Source organism: Acipenser ruthenus, chromosome 28 (assembly GCF_902713425.1).
Source record: "Acipenser ruthenus chromosome 28, fAciRut3.2 maternal haplotype, whole genome shotgun sequence".
Classification (NCBI taxonomy): domain Eukaryota; kingdom Metazoa; phylum Chordata; class Actinopteri; order Acipenseriformes; family Acipenseridae; genus Acipenser; species Acipenser ruthenus.
Genome location: NC_081216.1, coordinates 25,890,733 through 25,913,232, shown reverse-complemented (window position 1 = coordinate 25,913,232; position 22,500 = coordinate 25,890,733). Strand labels below are relative to the sequence as shown.

Here is a 22,500-nt window from a genome sequence, read left to right as displayed (position 1 = left end):
ATTATTATTATTATTATTATTATTATTATTATTATTTTCCCCTTACCCTTAGTCATGTGTGCATTTTTTCTGGTCCCGGACACACCGCAGCCGATATGGCACAAATGTGACGTCATCTAAATGCACGTGGTCGTGCAACCTTCAAAATTCTTAAATACACTTTTACGCAGCGATGGATACACAAGAAAGAACTACATTTTTGCATATGGCGTATGTTAAGTACTATTACAGTCACACACCATGGTCTGCACACTTGCATCGTTTGCATTGCTTCTGCGTTTTGTTTTTTTGCGCATTCGCCTCTCGTTGTTTTTCGTGGAGCCAGCACACCTCTTCTGTAAAAATACATTCATATTGATGGACTTGCCTCAACAACTTAAGTTTAGCTTCTGTGTAAATGAATGCATGGGATATTAAAGCATTTTTAAAGTAAGGGTTGCATAATCATTCTAATGTAGAATACTTGTTTGTGAAGTTACTACTGTAAACAGTTCCTTCAATGCTCTCTCTGTTTGGGTTAAAAAGACGTGTGTGCGTGACTGTGGTCAGACCTTTCAACAGAGGTGTCCAGCCAGCAACCTGCTCTTCCACTCCTTAGAAAAATCAGCAACAGTGTGCGGAATATCTAGTACAAAGGATGTTTCTGTCACACGCAAGAATTTGTTATGAGAACAATTCTGTCGCTATGTAATTGCTCATTAGAGAGCGTTTTGTTTCTCATTAAGGCGACATGAATAAGCGTCTAGTTGGAGGAGACAGCTGTAGAAATGTTCCACGGGAGACCCCTGGACACGATATGGCACCGCTTGCCAATTAGACGTGTCAGCTTTTAGAGAACTATACAACATAAGAACGGCACAAGAAAGATAGAGCAGAACTTGTCTGAATAATATCTGCGTGAGTATTATTGAATCCCTTTCAGTGCCTACACCGCCTATGACAGAACCCCAAGGTGCTTTACGGAAACATCAATAGCAGAACCTTTGAACACCCACAAAACGTAATCTTAACAAAAGAACACGTAAGCAATTTAATGCTGATTGCCAACTGACGTGAACTTAAATAATGCAAACACAAGGACATTGTTAGTATTTATATTCATATGAATAAACAACTAGCCTTATGGTTTTTAGTTCATCTATTTCTAAAACTCGTTTTCTTTTTAATTACAGATACTTTCTTATTAGAATCCGAAACATATCGTTGTGACGGATTTTCATTGCCCAATTACCTTAACAGTTGCTCTCGAGTCTCGTTAATGGCGACGCGCCCGCGGGCGGAATCCCACTAAGAGGCAATAGGCTGCCCCTGCTTCATTCATTCCTATTTAAATTAATTAAGTACAATCTCCTGCTGATTTTAACGAGCAGCTGTACATTCTCTGGTAATATAGGTTCTTGCAAAATTCCTTGAGCGGACTATCTTTGGAATAACTTCTACTCTATACTATAATAATACTGGAACACAGCATCGTTCACACCTTGTTTTCAAATTCCAGATATTTAATTGCATTATTATTATTATTATTATTATTATTATTATTATTATTATTATTATTATTATTATTATTATTATTATTATTAAAGTTATACCTTAAAGAGCCTATATGTGTATGATTTACACTTTCAAATTACCCTAATACTGGCGGGCATACTAGTGTATAATTAAACCGAAATATACCTGTATTTTCCTAGTTTGTGCATCAACATAATTTAAAAATATATGAGGGGTGTGAAATCGCTTTATTAATTTGAAATATTCCTTGTATAAATGTCAGATTGACATTCACCTGCCTAAATGCTTTTTGCTTGCACGGAGTGTTTTAGGAGGTTTTACGAATCCATTACTGAAAGCATAAGGCAGGGTTAGGTCTCAGAGGGGGACAAATATGGTCTCAATCTGATAAATGCCACGCAACAGTGAATAAAATAATGGACACATCAGACTGACGGGACCCTAAAAGAGACGACTCTATCCTGGAGAAGAAGAAGAAACACTCTCCGGCGATTTAGTGGGTTTTATGGATCACTGTGACAGTTTGTGCTTATCTTTTTCTTATAGGATCTCAAGCTCTATAGGATTTAGACACTTTCTCTTTCAGCAGGCCCTACAATGTTTTGATCTGATCTCTTTAGCTGAAAGGTGCCGCGATTGGTTTCTTATCTTATTTGCTTGTTTTCCGCCTCACTGATTGAGACACCGCGAAACTAAGGGAAGATTTTATTTCCCAGCGTCTTCGTTGTAGAAAACAAATCCTAAACCCAGCGTCAGTTGGTCTGGCTATGGGATAATAGGGCGCGCATTCACTCTTCTCTTTAGGGATTATAGACACTGCCTACTGAGTACTTTCTTTTAGGGTCTTTCGAAAAAACGAGTGAGACATTAAAAGAAGATAACTTAATTGTCTGTCACTCCTGATTTATTTCTCCTCTTCATATTAAACCATCTAAACCTTTAAAAAAAGCCTTTATCGATAACGATGCCGGCTACTTACAGCTGCAGCCCATTAACTGCAAGAGACGAACAATATGTATGTATGTGTACATACAATATATTATATATCTGTCGTGAAGTGTGTGTGTGTGTGTGTGTATGTATGTATATATATATATATATATATATATATATATATATATATATATATATATATATATATATATGTGTGTGTGTGTGTGTATATATATATATATATATGTGTGTGTGTGTGTGTGTGTGTGTGTGTGTGTGTGTATATATATATATATATATATATATATATATAGATATATATATATATATATATATATATATATATATATATATATATAAAGCCTACGCCTACTGTAAACTTAATTTAGGAAATCAAAATTGTATTTTATTTTAAGTGCATTTTAGCAATAAATAAATGCATACATAAATAAGTGTGCAGGGTCAGAATTCGCAGCATATGTTGGCATTTTAACAGCAGAAACACATTTACTACGGGTATCAAATGTATCAATTTTAATTAATAGGCAATACATTAGTCTATCTGCATTCTTAAAAGTTTGAATAAATATTTGATTGTTGGATAACCCGTTAAAAAATACACTATGCACTGACTTGTCATTTGTAAACTTATCCAATCTGTTTTTCTTGCTCCCTTGTTGTGCAAACAGGGCCAGTGTAAAGAGTTGTTCCTATTCAGAATGTTTGGGTGTTCTTTTTTTCCCTTCCCCTATAGAAAGTATAAATCCTACATGGCGTTGAGCGGCCCAGCCCAGGGGACAGTGATTAATGATAGTTCTGCATGAAGGTTAACATACTTCACTGAAAAGTCTGTTGACTGGGACCCTTGTGCTACAATGTGGAGCACTGCACGCCTCGAGAGAATCCCTTTGTTGCCTCCTCCAATTGTGTCTTCAAAATTCTGCCCAAGAAAGTTTGCCAACCCTCCTGCCCCAATAGTTTAATAGTTTCCCTTACTCCGCTGGCATTGTGTGGTGGTGAAAGCAGCCCCTTCTATTCAAGTGTTGGTGGTCACCTCAATAGATCTGCAAACGCCCATATGGTGACTACTATAGAAGAATCGCACTGTTTAAAAGGGGGAGACAGTTTGGGTTTTAAAACATTTCAGAGGGCCTGAAAAGGGTTTACCACATTTTGTCACATTTCTCTTAACCCTTAACCCTGGTGATAAAAGAGTTCGGTTCAATCTTTTAAAATGAACAGAATATTCCCACAATATTTCACCGGCGTGAAAACCAAAGATCGCAGTAGGCCTATTAATTTATCGCAGCAACTAAAACGACATACATTCACTGTAATAAGACATTTTAAACACACGCTACTCGCATACATTCTTACATACAAACGACATTTAGAATACTGCTTACACGTACAGGCACAAATCAATAGGCCTACCGTTTTTCTTTACTTTAAAGTTAATATCGCCTATATTAAATATGGTATGCAAATCCTGAAGCCCATTATTTATAGGCCTACAGCTGATGTTTGATTTTCAGTTGTTGCACGAGTAAATAAGTAGAAGTAACGTAGCCTACATATTTCCATGGCAAAGTACACAGCAATGGAGTGGACAGCCCTTTAAAAATAAATTTCAATTTTCCACAATGATAGCCTGTTCTTGGCGATGATTTAATTACAGCCGTGTTTGTAGGTGTCAAGGCACTCACACTCACACAATTACTGAATAAAAACGCATAACGGGCATATTTAAATTTTCAACCTTTGCATATAAATTGAGTGCGCAGAATTTAAATAAAAAATATTATTTTTTAAAAAAAAAATGATTACAACTAGATTAAGTCGTATGTTAATATCGGTTACAAACATCTAATCATTTTTAAAGTTTTTTATTTACCAATAATGAATTCGTTTGGACTTTTTTTTTTTTTTTACTTAATACATTTGAGAAACATCGCTTAACCTATAATACTTAAATCATGTTGCTTGTGCAGGAAATTGACGGTTTAACATGTGTCACTGTTTCCGTTGCACGATATGTGTTACTACAGCCTACTTAACACAGTTCTGTTTAAATTGTTGTTAATCTGTCAGCAAACTTTGTTAACAGTGTTTATTATTGTGTATTAAACCAACAGGAAGCACAGAATACGGCTGGATTTGTTTACATTCCCTTCTTTATGTTTCCAGATGGTTGTCAGCCGCAGGATGGAGGAGGTGAAAATACAAACTCCATCAGCTCCAACGGAGAGGATTCAGACGAGACCCAAATGAGGCTTCAACTGAAGAGAAAGTTACAAAGAAACAGAACGTCATTTACCCAAGAGCAGATAGAGGCATTGGAAAAAGGTACGAGGCCGGGGGCCAAAAGGCGTTTGTACCTGCTTGGAGAATACAACATTGACATACAAATCTGAAATGACGTGCTCCGTTTTAACTCGTAATGTCGTTTAATTTGCTTAATTGGCCTTTTCAAATACGCGATTATAATCCCAAAGTCGTTTTTTTTTTTTTAACTGTAAATGGCATCCCTTTAATGCATTTATTTGTGGATTTTATGGAGTAAAAATATTAAGACTACATAATTGTAGACTCAGTGTCAGGCAAGTGCAAACAGAATCCCTGCCTATTTTACCGAACGAACGTCACTGAGGTTACAGCTCAGGTTAGTTTTGGGTTCGTTTATTTTAATATGCTTTGATAATGCTTGTAATTGATGACGTATTGTTTTTCACCTTCAATACCCCTATGTATGTGTATTCGTTTACACATTGTCGTTAGTTAACAAATGCATGTTTTCAGAGTTTGAAAGAACCCACTACCCCGACGTTTTCGCCAGGGAGAGGTTAGCAGCCAAAATAGATCTACCTGAAGCCAGAATACAGGTAAGTACATCTTTTATCAAAGGTTCATGAAGCTTTGGGGGCTGGTTCATGCACACGGATATAGTACTAATTATCCCACATTTAACGTCAGGGCTACTAGGTTTGCTGTAAGCAGTTTGAACAGTGACAAGCCTATACTGCTTTCACCGTTGCGTAAGACAGCCTTCAAATAAGACCGTTTATTCTTTAAAGCGCTATTTAGTTTAATTGCTGCTTTATACAAAACTCATGTATTTTTTTCGGTCTTTCAGGTTTGGTTTTCTAATAGAAGAGCGAAATGGAGGAGAGAGGAGAAACTGAGAAACCAGAGAAGACAGGCCAGCAACTCGTCCAGTCACATTCCCATAAGCAGCAGTTTCAGCACCAGCGTCTACCAGCCCATTCCGCAACCTACCACGCCCGGTATGAATGACTGAGCTGCATATTGAGAAAACCATAACAACTTTATCATAACCAAAGATACTGCTACTACCAATATTAATAATAATACATTTAAAATCTTAAAAACATGGGAAATATTGATGTAATTTCAGCACTGCAAAACAATAGTGTATTCACGTTTCTAATTCATGGCTACCTTTTCTCCTCAGTGTCCTTCACATCAGGGTCCATGTTGGGTAGAACTGACACATCCCTCTCAAACACATACGGTGCTCTGCCACCCATGCCAAGCTTTACCATGGCCAACAACCTGGCCATGCAAGTAAGTAAACACCACCACAGGGCATCGATAGGCATTTATATGGGGATTAAGTCCAATTAAGAAACAGTGTGTGTGTATATATATATATATATATTGTAGTCTGAAATAGTATTTGTTTCATGCATTGTGTGTCTAGACTAGTGGCTAGTTTAGCTTGGAGAAGTGTACATGGTTTATGCAGGAAAATATCATAATACATCCAGACACAGTGGAACCAAGACTCTAGGAAACTGACAATTGTACATTGGCATTTAAGACTGGAAGGCAATAACTATATAGTCCAGAAGCTAATATATTTTTCTCCCTATAGCCCCCAGTGCCCAGCCAGCCATCTTCCTATTCCTGCATGCTGCCCACCAGTCCGTCAGTGAATGGGCGGAGCTATGACACATACACGCCCCCTCATATGCAGTCACATATGAACAGCCAGCCAATGGGCTCTTCTGGCACCGCCTCCACAGGTAGGCAGCGATCATTTTCAGTTTCTTGTTGATATTTAAAAAGACACATGAATCATTCCTTTAGTAACCCTCATGCTCGCTCCACTTCTAAAATCATCAAACACTGTCACTACATGGATTGTTTTACCACAATAAACTTTTCCTTTCATTCACTTTGCTTCTTGGTCATATATATATATATATATATATATATAATTATATATATATATATATATATATATATATATATATATATATATATATATATATATATATATATATATATATATATATATACACACATATATATATAAGCTCCTTCCAGAAACTATAATTCTTAAATTCATTAAGACAGTCTATTCAGCGATGTGGAACTGAAGTTTTGTTTAGCAATGATAGATTGGATCATAAACTGCAGCCTAACTGACACAATTGGAATTCAGTACAGACATAGTGTATACAGTGCTTCCCCATTATTTCTCTAACTGACTAAAACATGGAAAAAAATTAATTAGGCGAAGGCTCTTTTGCTGTAAACCACTTTTATAAATTTACTGTAAACATGGACTTGCCACAAGTTTGTGAATTATCAAAGCATGAAAAAACAAGGGAGAGCGGTATAAGATTTTTCCTATTTGTAAATGAAACTGTGGTTTACAAATAAACTGTGTTCTTTAATGCATCATGGAATGCAGGTCTTCAGTTCTATAGGAGACTACGATCTCATGTCTGTCTGTTTCTTATTGCAGGTCTCATCTCCCCTGGAGTATCTGTCCCTGTCCAAGTTCCAGGCAGCGAACCTGACATGTCTCAGTACTGGCCAAGACTACAGTAAGGAGAAGAGTTACTTCACATTGTGACTTTCTGGAAAAAGTTGGTTGTCCAGCAGTATTTTATAAAGAGAAGAAAGACTCTGAAAGAAAACATTTTTACTGGAATTGTGCCCCGTGCTATAATTCTTGGCACAAGAAGACTTCAACATGGATTTCTGTAGACTGTCAGGCGTTATATCCTAGATGGAACAAAACTGTCTTCGTTTTCAGTTTCCAAACTTTAGTCATTTTTGGTGTATTTGTAAATGGCCATTTGTATGTTATTATGAAACAAGAACTACATTGGAGGGACTGTTGAACAGTGGTGGTCATGCAATTGTGTTGAAGAAGAAGCCATGATCAACAGATTCTGCCATGAACAGTTTTATCAACTTCTAGAGTACTTCTATCAATCTTTTTATCGATTGTGGACACCGATGAAACAAGCTTGTATCATTTCATTGCAAGGCTGGAAGAAAAGACACTAGTTATGTGTAAGAACATTTATCTGTTGTTTTTTCCAGCTTTTTGGCAGATGAAAGTTTATGTGAAAAGAGGTGAATGGTGACAAGGAAGTGAAAAAAACTTTTGGTAGCTAAAAGGTAGATTGTGTCTTCGATATAATCCAATTTGTTTATGTCGAAATGTAAATATTTGTCTTCCCTAGAAATCTCCCAGAATGATTTCTATAATAAAGTTAATTTCATTTATATTTCCCAGAATATTCTATAGATGTTTTATACACATTTTCATGCATTATAAATAAGTTTCTTCTTTAGGTCAGTTCCAAGTTAATTGTTCTTAGATATAGTTGTACTATAGTGTTTTACAGTCAGATCATTTTGTGCAACTAGAAATATTTCATTTCTATAATTGATTAAAAAAAAGTGCTTGCCAGAGATTTAAACATAAGTGTTTGGAAGTTGTTTACAACTACATATCAGAATTAACCATTGTTGATTGTAAAAACATACCAAAGCCTTTGTATTTCATTTATTACACAATTTTATTTTTAATCTTAGTCTTGTGTTGCAAATTTTGTAAACATTATATATATATATATAATTTTTTTTTTTTTTACATTGGCTTAGAATATGTTTAATGTCAGGCTACTTCAAACATTCAGTTATTTATGACGCAAACGCATAATTTCGGCATGGAATGATATGCGTCTGATCGATGGTCATATTTGTGGTGTGGAGATACACCATGACAGACGATCTGGGTTCTGCGTCAACACATTGCATATAAGATACAAGTCTATACTGTCTAAGTATTTCGATTTAATTTCATTTAAATGGAGCTTTTTAAATGTATTTTGTGAAACTATAAAATCATTTTGTGCAGTTTGTTAGTGTCTCAGTGAGAGCTTTATCTTCCATAAAACTTTATTTTGTTTTAATTTACCTTTTGTTCTGGAATCTTAGCTTGGCAGATCCGGCTTCTTTTGAACATAGGCTGGTTTTCTAAGGTATTTAAAAGGAAATGTTATAATATCACAAAGCCATTATTTATACAGACTGCACATATGCTAGAAATGACATGTTGGTCGTATTAAAAACATAGGAAAGCCTTACTTGAAGATGGCATGGTTTAATACAGCCCTTTGCAAAACAGCATGCTCTTCTCTTGCTCTTATTGCATTTCTTCTCCTCTTTCCATGTTTCCCCCTCCCTCACACATACAGCCTGTAACACCCTATATATGTACACAGACAGTAAAACCTCAATGTTCTCATTGCATACTCAAAACAGACAAGCAGCCCATGAACTTATGAATGGTCGTGTCAAGGTTGATACAGCAGCCATCCACTGTTTGTCCATCAAAAAAAGATCTGTGAATTGATATGATTTGCAATAAAACTGTTAGTTCGTAGAACTGGATTAATATCTCATTTAAAAGAAGACAACGTGTCAAAACAAAGAGGCAAGCACAAATCTACTGTAGTCAAACAAGTTAGGTCGATGCTGCATATAAGCAATTAAGTACCCAGCAGGGGTGTTAATATTAAAGAAAATCACAGGGAGAAGAGGAGAGGGTTTCTGTGCAGCGTCATAGCTGCCAGTGCAGGTTTAATATTTGGTAAAGCAAGTGGTCACAGGTAAATTGCAGTAACACCAGCATTACAGACACTGACGTGTACAAGCGAAACAAGTACTGAACTGGGTTTCAGTTACTTCACTGTAAATCTGCACTTTGAGTGTTTAACAATTACACATAAATCCTATGCAACAGATTTTAAACACAGCTTAGTAGGCGTGTTTATATACTTTTTACTTTAAATGTTTAGTTTGTATATTTATCTTGGCAGTATAATAATAATAATAATAATAATAATAATAATAATAATATCTGAAGTTACATTGTAGAGATTGTTTTCTTTAAATCCATGGGCTTCCGTTTCAGTCATTTTAAAACATCCGCTAATTTATATAAAGCATATCTCATACCTAAAGGCGATGACGTATTCCGAATGTATACAGGCTACATAAAGTAATTGTTTTTGTATATCACCCAATAGTTCATAAAGGAATTACATGTGTCTTATTTCCATAGATTTATTAATAATTTATTTTAAGGACAAAATTTGTAAAGAAATGTTTCAAAAGGTATAGCTTATTAATTTGTTTAATTAATGCGTGCCTGAACTTGTAAAAAAAGGCCTGTATATCTTTTAAAAAGTTGAAAAAAGTAACTTCAGTCTTTTGCTATTCATATAACGACTAGGTATGCATCTTCCGTGAAGTCTTAAGTTTATCAAATGTGACTTTTTTTCCCTCCCCAAGCGAAAATAACAATGTAAATTAATTTGCCTTATGGTTTAAACTGGTTCAAATGGATTTTCAACAATATTTCAAATGGTTACAAGTTTAAAAGTTTCCAGGAAGTATTATTTTACACACACAGGTTGCACACAGCAGCATACCTGGAATAGTCGCGATATAATATAGTCTATACTTCAGGGTGCATGTATGCGTGTGTGATCGTAAGGATCACCTATCTTCTGGTATAGTCCCGTACACATAAAACAAAGTGAATTTCAAACCACAAAACGTTAAGTGTGTCAGGATGTGAGGTCTACATTATGGGATGCAAGGACTACTAGGATAATCACTTCTTGTTTTGAAAATGAAAGATGTTTTCATGATTATCCTTTCATTTAAGGAAGCTTTTTAAATTTAATCAAAAAAAAGTATACTGTGTATTATTATTATTATAATAATATTAAACACAATAATTGACAGAAAACAGATTTTACTTCACAGTATTTCACAAACTCTCAGTACATAAATATATAGGCTACACACACTATTTTCCCAATTAATAAAGTTGTCTTAATTCCATACCAACTGTTCGTTTATTTATTTTATTTTTTACAAATAAAATAGATTTTGTCAAACTAAGACCTTGCTCAGATTCAATGCAATCCTCTCTATATCACTTTTCCCAGACCCCAGTAAGATCATATTGGTTTCTGACTCCATAGCTGCATATTGTCATTAAAAACAATAACATGGCATGCTGCAGTAAAATGAGACAAAGAATGTTGCAGCTCCAATCAGTTGAGTTTTAAATCAACTATCAAAAACCCTCCAAACACGGTTCATATATTTGTAGTTTTATATATTGTGGTAAAATATGTACCCTTTGATTATTTGTAATACTACCTCTAATGTCTGAAATTTGAAAACAACTGAAGTTAAATGGTGCGAGATGCAAAAATGTATTCCATGTAAACATAACGGCACACATCAGCTCCCGAGACCCCCCCTCCCCCAGAAACTACCAAATGATATCACCAAGGTCTGCCAGAAGCCTTAGTAGTGCAGCCTTTCATTAAGTATATGGAAAACTACAAAGCGCTATGTAATTCAGTATGTTAAATGTAATATTATTCTACAGGTTGCATTAGACTTTAAGAAGCAAAATGAAATGATTCTAGAGGGTGATGCAAAACTTTTGGCCATATCTGTATAAAGTGTTGCTTGATTACAGATACACTGCAGGTTATTTTTTGGGAAACACTCGGCCAAATTCAATCAAGCAATGCACTGGGCTTTGTTAGGATACGGTATTCTACATGCTGGGGATGCCAGTCAGAGAACCCCTCATACATTTTCTAGGAACCAAAACCTGTAACCTGTAATGTTCTTGACGGTGAATATGTATGTCAGTGACATGCCTTGTTTACTTTAATACACTTATATAATTACATACATTTACGTTAAAACGTATTCCGATCTCTATAATACCGCTCAAAACATTCATCAGTAAAGGTAGAAGCAGTGACTCAAGCACATAAACTAAATGATACTGACAAGGAATGATTGACAGGTTTAACATCTGTCAAATCACCCTGAGCACCTTCAATGACATATCATTGAGAGAAAGTACTTGAAGAGACCATTGGTATTTGACAAGAAGCTAAGACATGTGACAAGCACATCTCACGCGCTTGTTGCATAGAGAACAACAAAGGCCAACATTTACTTCTGAAAAAGTGGGAGAAAAATGATTGAAAATGACAAAGTTCCTTTTCAGCAACAGGTTTAAACATAAACAAAAACATAGAAACTAATTAGTATTATATGCCAATGGGCACAAACTGTGACACCTGGCTGGCTACAATCTTAGTAACCCATCAACATGGTTGTTTTCAATGACATTTAAAAGAACAAGATCCTCCACATTTGGACCGGCTTTGCCTCAGGCTCATTAGTTCCCAAACCTGTCCACAATCCCTGGTAATTCCATCAGCAGTTTTTAAATGCGTATGTGTACATGTAATTGTGTTCTGAACCCTTCCAAAACTAAAGGTATATCACATTACTACAGGTGCATTCTGAAATGAACACATTTTTATGACACCTATTAAGTCCCAAAGAGCATAGTACTGTTGCATCATACCTGTGCAGTAAACTCCATTTATGAAACCATATAAAAGCTATCTCATCATTGAGACCATTCTCTGACAGTTCATAAGGCCCAGCTCTATATAGTAAATGTGAATATGTATGCAGGTTTTGTTACTGAAAGACAGAAGTGGATAAAATATCGTAACTAAAAATGTTCACAACTGTTTTGGGAACATTGCCTATGGTATCATGGTGAAGAGCGCAAAGGTGAATTATAGGTCAGGCAACAGAAAGGTGGTTGAACGATAGTCTCACTAAATTATCCAGCCACGTTCATTCATCCCTTAATTGTTTCTCTTGCCGCAGGGAGCATACCTTGACTTCTGTCTGGACACTACTCTTACATGCTGAATCTGTGATCCTCCTTTTCTGTAGAAAACATTGCATGCAAGATACAAGAACATTCCAACAAATGTATATATTGTCTTTTAATATACTTAAATACCAGTTCAAAATGAACAAAAAATGTTGTGACACATTGAAGGCCCATTTTTAGTTTATACTGTACGTGGATAGGCATTTCAATCTTGCCTTTGCTTTTGTTTTCAAGTGAATCTGCATTTCCCAGGTTTTTTCTTTCTTCTTTTTTAATAAATCAAAAACATATGACAAATGACAATATTGATGTTAACAGTTTTTGATTTTCCTGTGTCTTGTGCTGTACGGTGCAGTCTCCACAGCCATGCAACTCTGTGACATCTGTTAGGATAACATTTTTCCATCAGCAAAAGGGATGTTTCTGTTTTTTAGCCATCAAGCCGAGATGGATTTCTAACAATAAACTGTTAGCAGTAAACAATACATCCAGTATTAAATAATAAATCACAAAAGGGGTAACAATTTGTGCTTTTAAAAAAAAAAAAAAAACACATACAAAAATGCTGTTAAATACAATGGATTTAACACTTTTCTACAGTTTAGGAAGTAAGTGATCAACATGGTTGCCTTTATTAAGTGAAATAATCTGTTGCCAATCGAAGATCCCACAGTTTTGTGTTTGTTTTGCTGCTGGGACAGCAGAGGGAGACACATTAGAGCTTGTTGACAAATGAAATCTGTAGCCATAATTAGAGGGTCCTACAAATTGCAAGTGAAATGGTTAAATAGAAACCACTAGAAGTCCAGGTGATTCTTGCCTGTGGCCGTGGTGCCACATCCCAATCCCAGCAGTTTGGCAGATTCTGCCAGGTCCTGTTTGCTCAAACGGCTCACTGTGTCTGACAAGTCTGGAGGCAAATGCAGTCTCTGTGCAAACAGAGAATATTCAGAAAATGATGTGGGGGGGGAGAGAGAGAAAGAGAGAGAGAGCGAGAGAGAGAGAGAGAGAGAGAGAGAGAGAGAGAGAATTAGTCACACTTTGTTTTAAATAACTATTTAAATATGACAGGATACAATTATACAGCTCTCTGCAGATGTGCTGTAGATCTTGGTAATTCTAGTCTATTCATTTTAATAAAACATATGTGTGTCATGGTTTCGTGGAGATCCGCAGTAAATAAGAGGCCAACTGACAAACTGGTACTATATTAGTATTGCAGCTGCGTTAGACAAATTGAGAAAATAAGAATCATTCAAAATGCTAATTCAAGGTCTTGTATTTACTTTTTATTTTATAAAGCATCAAACTTATATCCAACAGTATAGAAGGCACTAACAACAGAAATAAGCCGCATTAAAAAGGATTTAAAAAAAAAAAAAAAAGGAGCCCAATCCCACTTTTAAGGTTCTCAAACCCTGAGATTTATATTGGCTTAGTACATAACAGTCATTCAGATCAAGTCAGCTTACCAAACTAACTTTGAACCCTTTGGTACACTCGTGCCAACACAGCCTACAAAAGGAAAATTTAAGAAGTACCCTTCAGATAAATCCAAAGAAGGGAATATACAACGTGTTGAAGTGTTAAGAGGTTTCCTTTATTAACAGAATCAGGTTTGTGGCCCTTGGCACTTGAGAAAAACATACACTGGAGACACTTAAGATCCACACATCCTTGTAATTTGCTACAGAACTCCCTGAATACACTTGATTCTTCTGAGCTTTCCTTAAGCTACACAAATGAAGGAATGTTCCTGTCCACACATACATACTTATCTCATGCTTAACATAGGTGCTTGTGCTCTTTGTGTGAGTTCCAAGCATTTCTGTTTACCAGAAAACAAATGAACAGCGCTGTTACAAGTGAAGGGCTTGCAGACCACTTGAGCCTGCACTTCCCCAAGGGCAGAGAAAACGCTCCCAGTAGCATGTTCAGCTTATCTGCAGGATGTATAGGAGTTTATGTACAATTGAATTTCTTTGCTTGCACAACACTTTAATAGGTTGTCAGGGTTGATTACTGTTCTGTCCACTTGATTTAAAAAAAAATGTTGTCCATGGTTTTATCTTGTTTGGCCAGTTTAGCATTTGTTATGTGTGTGTGTATTTTTGTATTTGCAGGTGCAATATCATAATTAAGGTTACTTGCATTAGAATAGAAAAACTGACCTAATATCTTCCAAAGTGATTTCACAGAACTTGACAATCAAACTGTCTTGAATCAAATTATTAAAAAAGTGTACCTTATTTGTGTTTAGTTTTTTCTAAAGGCATACAGTAAGTCTGCTTTACAAAATAATAAAACAAATGCTCCCTGGTTCAAAAACAGCATCCTGCTCGTGCTTTTAGTCTTCTTGCACTTATTGCTTTCCGTGGGTTTCATGATTCTCAAATGAATTCTGCAGCAGCCACATCTCTATTTAAGCAGTCCATTCACTCAATAGAAATCATTATGCACACATGGTTTGCAGGCTGAGTTTGCTGTCAGCAAAGCTACAATAAGCTTGTTTTAGAGTAGCTGCTGCTCAGAAACCTTTGATGTTTTAAAATCACTGAAGTGTAATTAAAAAAAAAACAATGCATTGATTAAGCATTGGCCTGGCTCTGCAAGCGTACTGTAGCATACACTTTGTTGCAAAAATCAATACCATACAAGTATTCCTCAGTGAAAAAAAAAAAAAAAAAAAAAAAAATCACACTGGTATCTGGCCGTCACGCACCCTCTATTTGGCAAAGGCACATAAAGGTACTGAGCATGTGCAGAACGGAGGCAAAAGGTCACAGCCATTCAAAGCTGCAGGACTTCTTTTTCATTGAAGCTCTGATATTTAGAAGTGGAAATCCTAACAGAAACGTCAGGGATAAAACGAGGGCACGTGCAAAGACAAGGTCTTGAATGTAAAATACATTTTATAATCTCAGATGAATGCTTAACTTTTGAATTGTTCCCAGCTTTATGTGCGAATCTATATACAAACCCATTAGGAAAGACCTGTGCAGAACTTTTAATGAACAATGAACCACTTTCTTAAGGAAAGGGTTCTAGTGACAAACGGTTAAAGTAATAGGAAAGTAAACAAGATGGAAAAATAAATCGAGGCAACCATAAAAGAGGAAGTACTTGCCCTGTCTTTCAATTGAGGTTTAACACAAAGTATAGAGTAACTCACCGTTTCCATTGATACCTTTATATTGCTGTATTATAAAAGTAATGCAACACGTCTATTCCTTTCAACAGGACAGTAAAGATTCAGAATTATGAGTCTAAATATCCCCTTTGTGGGTCAGAATGTGGAGGGGGTACAATGTAACTAGACTGGTAAAACAATCATTGTCTTGCAAGCTCAGGCCAACAATGTTCAACCTGTAACCCAAGGAAAAAGAAACAACAACTAAAAATACTTCTGACCTGACTTCTTCCCAGAAATGCACAATAAATGTACTTTTGTTTAGCGTCACCATCAAAAAAGGTACAAGTCATTCTTGAACATTACAAAGATGATTTATTATTTTGATCTGTAGAGTTTGGTTCTTGCTTACAAAACTATTTCTGTTAGTTGATGTCGTTTTAACCTGTGGCAATTAATGCCATTTCAAAAATGAAATTGCAGTGGTCTCTTTCTCTCTGACCTAAATACCATCATTTCCACAAACAGATTATGAAAATAAAAACTCACTCTAAGTACAGCATCAAAGGCATGCCATGGTTGTCTCAGCTGATCCCTGTTGCCATCAGCATGGGGCCTAAAGTAGCAAAACATCTTTTCTTTTAGAATAACTAAATACAAAGTCCAGAGTATTTTTGTATGGATTAAAGCTGCTATATGTATGTCACCAATGGACATCACAGGGTTAATATTTTGCAACATACTAAAAGCACAATGGTAACAAATTATTATTATTTATTTCTTAGCAGACGCCCTTATCCAGGGCGACTTACAATCACAAGCAAATACAAATACATTCAAGTGTTACAATATAAGTCATACAATAAGAACAAGAAATACAATAATTCTCAAGTGTGACAAACCACAATTCAATAATACAGCAGATAATAGTGAAAGTTACATCAGGATATGATTAAGTACAAAATACTACAGATTAAACACTTGGCAGATTACAATATTCTGAGGTACAGGATTAAATGCAGTAAAATAGGCACAAATGACACTTCTGTTATGCTGCTCCTCTTCCTTTTGCTTACTGTTCAATGGAACACTAAGATGGCATAATAGCTTACTTTACACCTGCAAGTCCTGTCACATCCTGGTATATTTTTCTGTGTGGGGCAGAACTGAAATGAAAAATACAATGCTCTTGCCTCCCAGCATCTTTACAGCATCTACTGTATAGAGCATTTTGCTTTCAGTTTTTCTTGTCTTTTACCTCCTGTAAATGCCCTGAATACCTAAAAGGCACAGCGCACATCTGAAATGACTCCTGCTGGGAGAGCCTAGGACAGTAGTAACTGCAAGCTACCTCAGAGCCAATGCCTGTCAGTCTCTGCTCCCAGGGCTCAGCTCCAGAGTGCAGGGTCGATGGGCCCGCTTCCTCCCTTCAACATCACAGAGGGGAGCGCCTTCCCTGCTGTGCGAGATCACGAGCCACACTCACCGTCAGGACACAGTGCACCCTCTTACAGGAGGCCGACGGTCTTTTAAAAATGAAAGGTCTCGTTTGGGACTTGTGATTCTTTTGCTTGTAGAAAATAAGATCATCAAGGAAAGATGCTGAAGGTGTGCCGAGTGAGTGCCAATGAAAAAGATCAAACACACACGGTAGTATTGTATTGTATATGCACACTCACCCAATAGCAATTATACTTTTAAAGTTGCAGGCTTAATATGGTAAAAAGTTACGCCTTTTAATTTCTAAGGCAATTAAACTAAAATGTCACCTTGGTGCATTCTCTGCACCAAAGTAACCTTTACAAGTATATGAACAGAGGCAGGGATTACATGTGTTATGTTTGAGAGTCGTCAGAAAATAGACAATACAGTATGTGAAATTGTTAATTACACTGCACTTTGTTATTACAGCATATATATATATATATATATATATATATATATATATATATATATATATATATATATATATATATATATATATATATATATATGTATAAAATAGGGATCATTATTTACGGAAAGTACAGGTAAAAAATAAAGTGAGCTAAAAAATGCACATCAGTGGTAGGAATGCACAGTTACAATGAATACTACTTTATAGTTAAAGTATATTAAATAATGCATAAGGCTAGCTTTTATCCACTCCAGACTTAAGAGCTCATTTAAGTCAGCTGTACATTTTTTATATTCCAGGAAAATATAAAATACATGAAGGACAGCAACATATTCTCAACACTCTTATTAGAACATGGTTTAACCTGAAGTATTTTCTAAGAACTACCTATTTTTATAATTAAGCAACTAAATATTTAATAGCCAGGTTCCAGGAACTCTTTCAGCATATTTCTAGACTAGTAATGCAGCACTTTGTTTACAGCAAAACTATAGTAATATTTATTTTATTTTTTTACACATAATATGCATTTGGTTATGCAAGCAAGTTTTTTTTAGATTTTTCTATGTGGAAAAACTAATTATGTTAGGCACAATATAAGGTTGTTCTAGTGCTTGCAGTCCTCTGAAGACAGCTTGGTTTAAATACATAAAACAGCAAGTGTTTGCCCAGGGGTCGAGGGAGGCCTAAAGACAGCATGAGGTGCTACAGAAAAATACATGTAAGTGGTTCTTTCACATTGAATAGACTGGCCTGACAAGCTAGTCCCATATTTTTTGACAACAGATTTTGAGTGAATACATGTTTTTTTTTGTGTGTGTGTTACATAATGTATCAGGTTTTTTTTTTTTTTTAACTTGACAGTAAAAAGAACAATTAGCAAACTGATCTCAAAGCCTTTTTGTTACATCTTTAAGATAAAAAAGGAAATAAGTGAGACTGCTCTGTCTCCAGCATACTCTCCATCAAGATGACTAACATCCTCTTAACCACAGCCAGTCTTTCATAAGCAGCAAGTCTCAATGATCTTTCCAGTTATAAGGAACCCTCAACATATTTAGCTTTTTCTCTTGGGTGCCCGATATTCAACTATAGCTTCAATTCACACTATCAATATTTACCTCTAATCATTACTTTAGTAAATGCATTTAAGCCAAAATCATGCATCAGCAGCAGTATTGTTTCTAAAGTCTTGTTAAATGTATTTTATTGTTCTTCAAAGAAATAATAATAAAATCCTCTGCTTAAAAATGTGCTTTTTCTAAAAATGGCATCCAAACAGGGCTTTATAATCCAATACAAAACTCTATGTTCTCTATGTATTCTGTGGCTTCTTTTGAATAATTTTCAACTACCTTGGTGAGAGTGGGGAATATGATGCAGACTGTAAACCCTCTGTACAATGTGCTACAACAAGCAGTATTAGCACAACAGTACACTTGACTGGAAAAATATCATCATTGACCATACCACACTGTCATAAAGCACTGGGCTCTCTGTACTATACAAGCTTGGTAAAATCTTTCTCTTTCACCAAGCTTCCTTAAAATCTTATTTCAGATGGAATTCATGTTGTTTTGACGCTGGGTTAAATGATCAATAATTTAAGAAAAGAGAGCATTGCTTCTCTGAACCCCAAGATAACATGGACTAAAGCTGACAGCTACTATTGGTGTTAAAAGAACTCCGAGATGTGTGTGGGTTAGGTTGGCGAGTAGATTTTTGTCTGGTCCATTTTGTAACTTGAAGGTCAGCTGAGGGTTATTGTGTCAGCATGAGTAACAATCCAAATAGTCTGTGCTTTTTCTGGTGTGTTACTTCGATGACTAAGTGCTTGGATAACAATCCCCTACATAAAACACAACCTGGCTAGATTTAAAATCCTCCAATCCCCATCAGCTGATGCCTCCACCTGACAGGTGTTATTAACAGCAGCAGTGGCAGAGTGACTTGTAAGCTGCATTAAACAATTTATTTAAACAGTATGTCCTTATTAGAAAGATGTGATATATCCTAATAGGCCTCTTAATACTAAATTATACCACAGAGCATGCACACATTATTAATTAACTCGGAGGTGAACCTGCCTGATTCATTGGTTTTTAACGAAAAAGGTGTGTTAAGAATTCTACTGCATCCAGTGCTATAGAATATATTATGAGCAGTGTAAAATATATCGAAGTGCAATGTATACTTTTCTTAAAGATGCAGAAGGTAAGCTCACTCAGTACTGGGGAGGATTTATTAACATCTATTAATTCGAAAGCATTTTCCACAGTAAAGGTCTGTTTCAGTAAAAGATGTGAGATTTCAGACCTTCCACTACAAATTACAAGCTGTTCTATTGATCTGAAAAACATGGTCTGCAATGAAGTGCCAAGTCTATCACGACACCCAAGTGGCACTAAAAAACAAGTAGTTTGTAATCAGCATTAAGAAGTGCTATCAGTCAATACTGCATCCTCATTAGGCCTGCTTCCCTGAGGCTAGGCTTTAACCACTTCACCTGTAGCTTAAGCTGGGTTTGGGGCATCTTAATGATTAGGAATTTGAGTAAAGGAGAAGCTGTGATAAGTGAAAGAGATAGGATTTACATAATTACTAATGATCTTTGTGTCTTATTTGAGTATATAATCAGCTATTTCTTCTGCTGGGGATAAAAGTTACACTTCTACGTTTCCAAACATTTCTTTTAAAATCCTGCCACTGATTTGTGTACAAAGGGAACAGGTAACTTGCCTAATCTACATTCTAAATTATAGACTTATTAAAGAAATAAATATTTATATAAAAAAGGTTTTCTGCTAAACCAAAACTGTGTTAAAACTATCAAAACTATATTTAACTGACATATTAACACAATTATAAATTGTAATCCACACATTTTTTCTGTTCTGGAAACAAAGGCTATGCACCTGTTTTGGTATTGGCTTTAAATAGAAGTAAATTGAGAAACTCCACAACACATATGAAGGACTCAGGAATCAGTGGAGATTCGTACTATGAATCACCTGAAGGATTCTCTGTATCTAATAATGGTGGAATCACAGTTGGCTTGTTGCAAGATAATGTTTAATGATAATGTGAATCCCCAGTGCTAAAAGCGAGATCAGTCAACTATTCCTGCACCTGATGCCAGTCTTAACACTATAGGGAAATTCTTCCTGCCTTTACAAACCTCAAAATAGGCTGTGGTGGAGTGTCCCGCCCCTATTTATTATTATTTGTATTTTTGTTTGCGGCGCGGATAAAAGCGCCGCGTCTTTTGTTATTGTTTTTTTATATTTATAATTTAAAAACCCTGTGAGGATGCATGACTGATCAGCTACTGATTATTTAACTAGCTGACAGTCATGCATCCTTACCAAACACGTGCAGACTGTGGCCGAGGGGTAATAAGATAATTAACAGCTAGTTAACCCCTCGGCCAGAGTATAAGAACCTGCAGCTGTCCGTGCTGCAGGGGTGGGGTGTACAGAGAGGAGGTACGGGGAGATAGAGAGGAGACAGAAAATAACAATTGCTAAAACGTGCTGGATTAGCCAGCACGACACTTACTTGTTTGTCTGTTTATTCGTTTGGCCCTCGTGCCCTTTGGTTTCTGTTTTGTTTAAATCTTTTGTTTTGTTTATTAATAAAATCAGCTGAACGCCGTTGCGTTCAGTTTCACCCGCCCATCCATTGTTGTGGATCTGTTACTTCCTGGTCCGTGACGTCACCACACCTCACCACTGCAAGCCGTCCTGCCACATAGGCACACTGCTGTAATCGTGAAATGGGGAATATTCTGATGTACTTAAAGCACGTGCAAAATTGTATCCAGTCCCTGAACTTCAGAATTTGTATTTTTCCAGCAGTGCGAACGCAATGCAGTGCTTTTAAGTTCAGACAGAAATTCACACATACTGCAAATGCGAGATAAATTGGAACCATGGAGATTTCAATAGGTCATCAAAGTTGGTGGCAGTGTAAAAGTAGTGTTTACAATGGGACTCTGATAATTCTAACGTTTTACATTAGACACGTGCACTGCTAAGCTCAATCAGCTCATGTTTTATGTTTTAAAAACAAGTATAAACTTTTATAGACAAATATATAGGATGTAAGATTTTATTAACCCAATATTTTGCCTACATCTACTGCCACCTCAGATGACAACTTGTTGACAAATTCAGAAACAGTAGAATAATATTTACATTGTGGTGAAACTCATCCCCAATGTATTCAGTGTAAAGACAGCCTGGTAGGTTACATAACAGTACTCCCACAACTCTCTTGCAGCCTGTAGATCAGATTATTTTGAGAACTCCTTTACAGTTCTTACAATTCTCTTAATACCCTTTCTGTTACTGATACCTTGCAAGCGCCAGTTATCCACAGCATCTCTTAATTGGCTTTATTTTTCCCCTCTCATAGTAATTCCTACTCAAGTGCAAATAAACAATGATTTATTTAACAGGGTTTAACATACAAAGCTGCTTTTCAGGAAAGTCTAACAGATCTTTTTTTTTTTGTTTTTTTTAACTACACTATTGTTTAGGATGTATTTAGACTGAAAATACCACAGTTTCTGTGCTTTAAAAAGGACAATTATCTTGACCATTGATAGCATACAGAATGCTCTGCAGGGATGTGTCTGAGAACACACCAGACGTGTTTAAAACAAATAATGCAAGTATTCCTGCACCTCTTCCCCACTGCAACCAATCAGAGCCCTTTAAGAAAAGTTGGTAGCACTCTAAGGGTTAACAAAGAACAAAAGCTAGTCCTCTTCGATACCACAGTTTCACAAGGTCATTCAAAAGGCATCAGACAACCAATAACAACTATTTTAAATATCAAACTCTGGGATAAATAACCTTTTTTTCCCCCTGAGAACTAGCCCTGCATATTGTGGTGTAAGAAACCAGGAAACAAACTTTTCTAAATTGTTTCTTATCTTGCAAAGGTTTTACA

At 36.0% G+C, this 22,500-nt stretch overlaps 2 protein-coding genes across 10 annotated transcripts in view; one reads left to right on the top strand and one right to left on the bottom strand.

Annotated features, from left to right (window-relative positions):
- Positions 1 to 7,997, top strand: part of LOC117434624 (paired box protein Pax-6-like) — a 24,403-nt gene extending 16,406 nt beyond the window's left edge. For 6 of the 7 annotated variants that reach the window (XM_059002893.1, XM_059002894.1, XM_034057214.3 and 3 more), the window contains 6 exons: positions 4,636 to 4,794; positions 5,248 to 5,330; positions 5,582 to 5,732; positions 5,921 to 6,033; positions 6,344 to 6,494; positions 7,223 to 7,997. In XM_059002893.1, the coding sequence (XP_058858876.1) occupies positions 4,636 to 4,794; positions 5,248 to 5,330; positions 5,582 to 5,732; positions 5,921 to 6,033; positions 6,344 to 6,494; positions 7,223 to 7,308 (743 nt within the window). In that variant the 3' untranslated portion in view covers positions 7,309 to 7,997. The remainder of the gene's footprint in view (positions 1 to 4,635; positions 4,795 to 5,247; positions 5,331 to 5,581; positions 5,733 to 5,920; positions 6,034 to 6,343; positions 6,495 to 7,222) is intronic. The other variant, XM_059002895.1, reaches the window with a different exon arrangement.
- A 4,617-nt stretch (positions 7,998 to 12,614) lies between these two features.
- Positions 12,615 to 22,500, bottom strand: part of elp4 (elongator acetyltransferase complex subunit 4) — a 61,574-nt gene continuing 51,688 nt past the window's right edge. For all 3 annotated transcript variants that reach the window (XM_034057330.3, XM_059002897.1, XM_059002898.1), the window contains one exon: positions 12,615 to 13,446. In XM_034057330.3, coding sequence (XP_033913221.3) covers positions 13,315 to 13,446 — 132 coding nt within the window. In that variant the 3' untranslated portion in view covers positions 12,615 to 13,314. The remainder of the gene's footprint in view (positions 13,447 to 22,500) is intronic.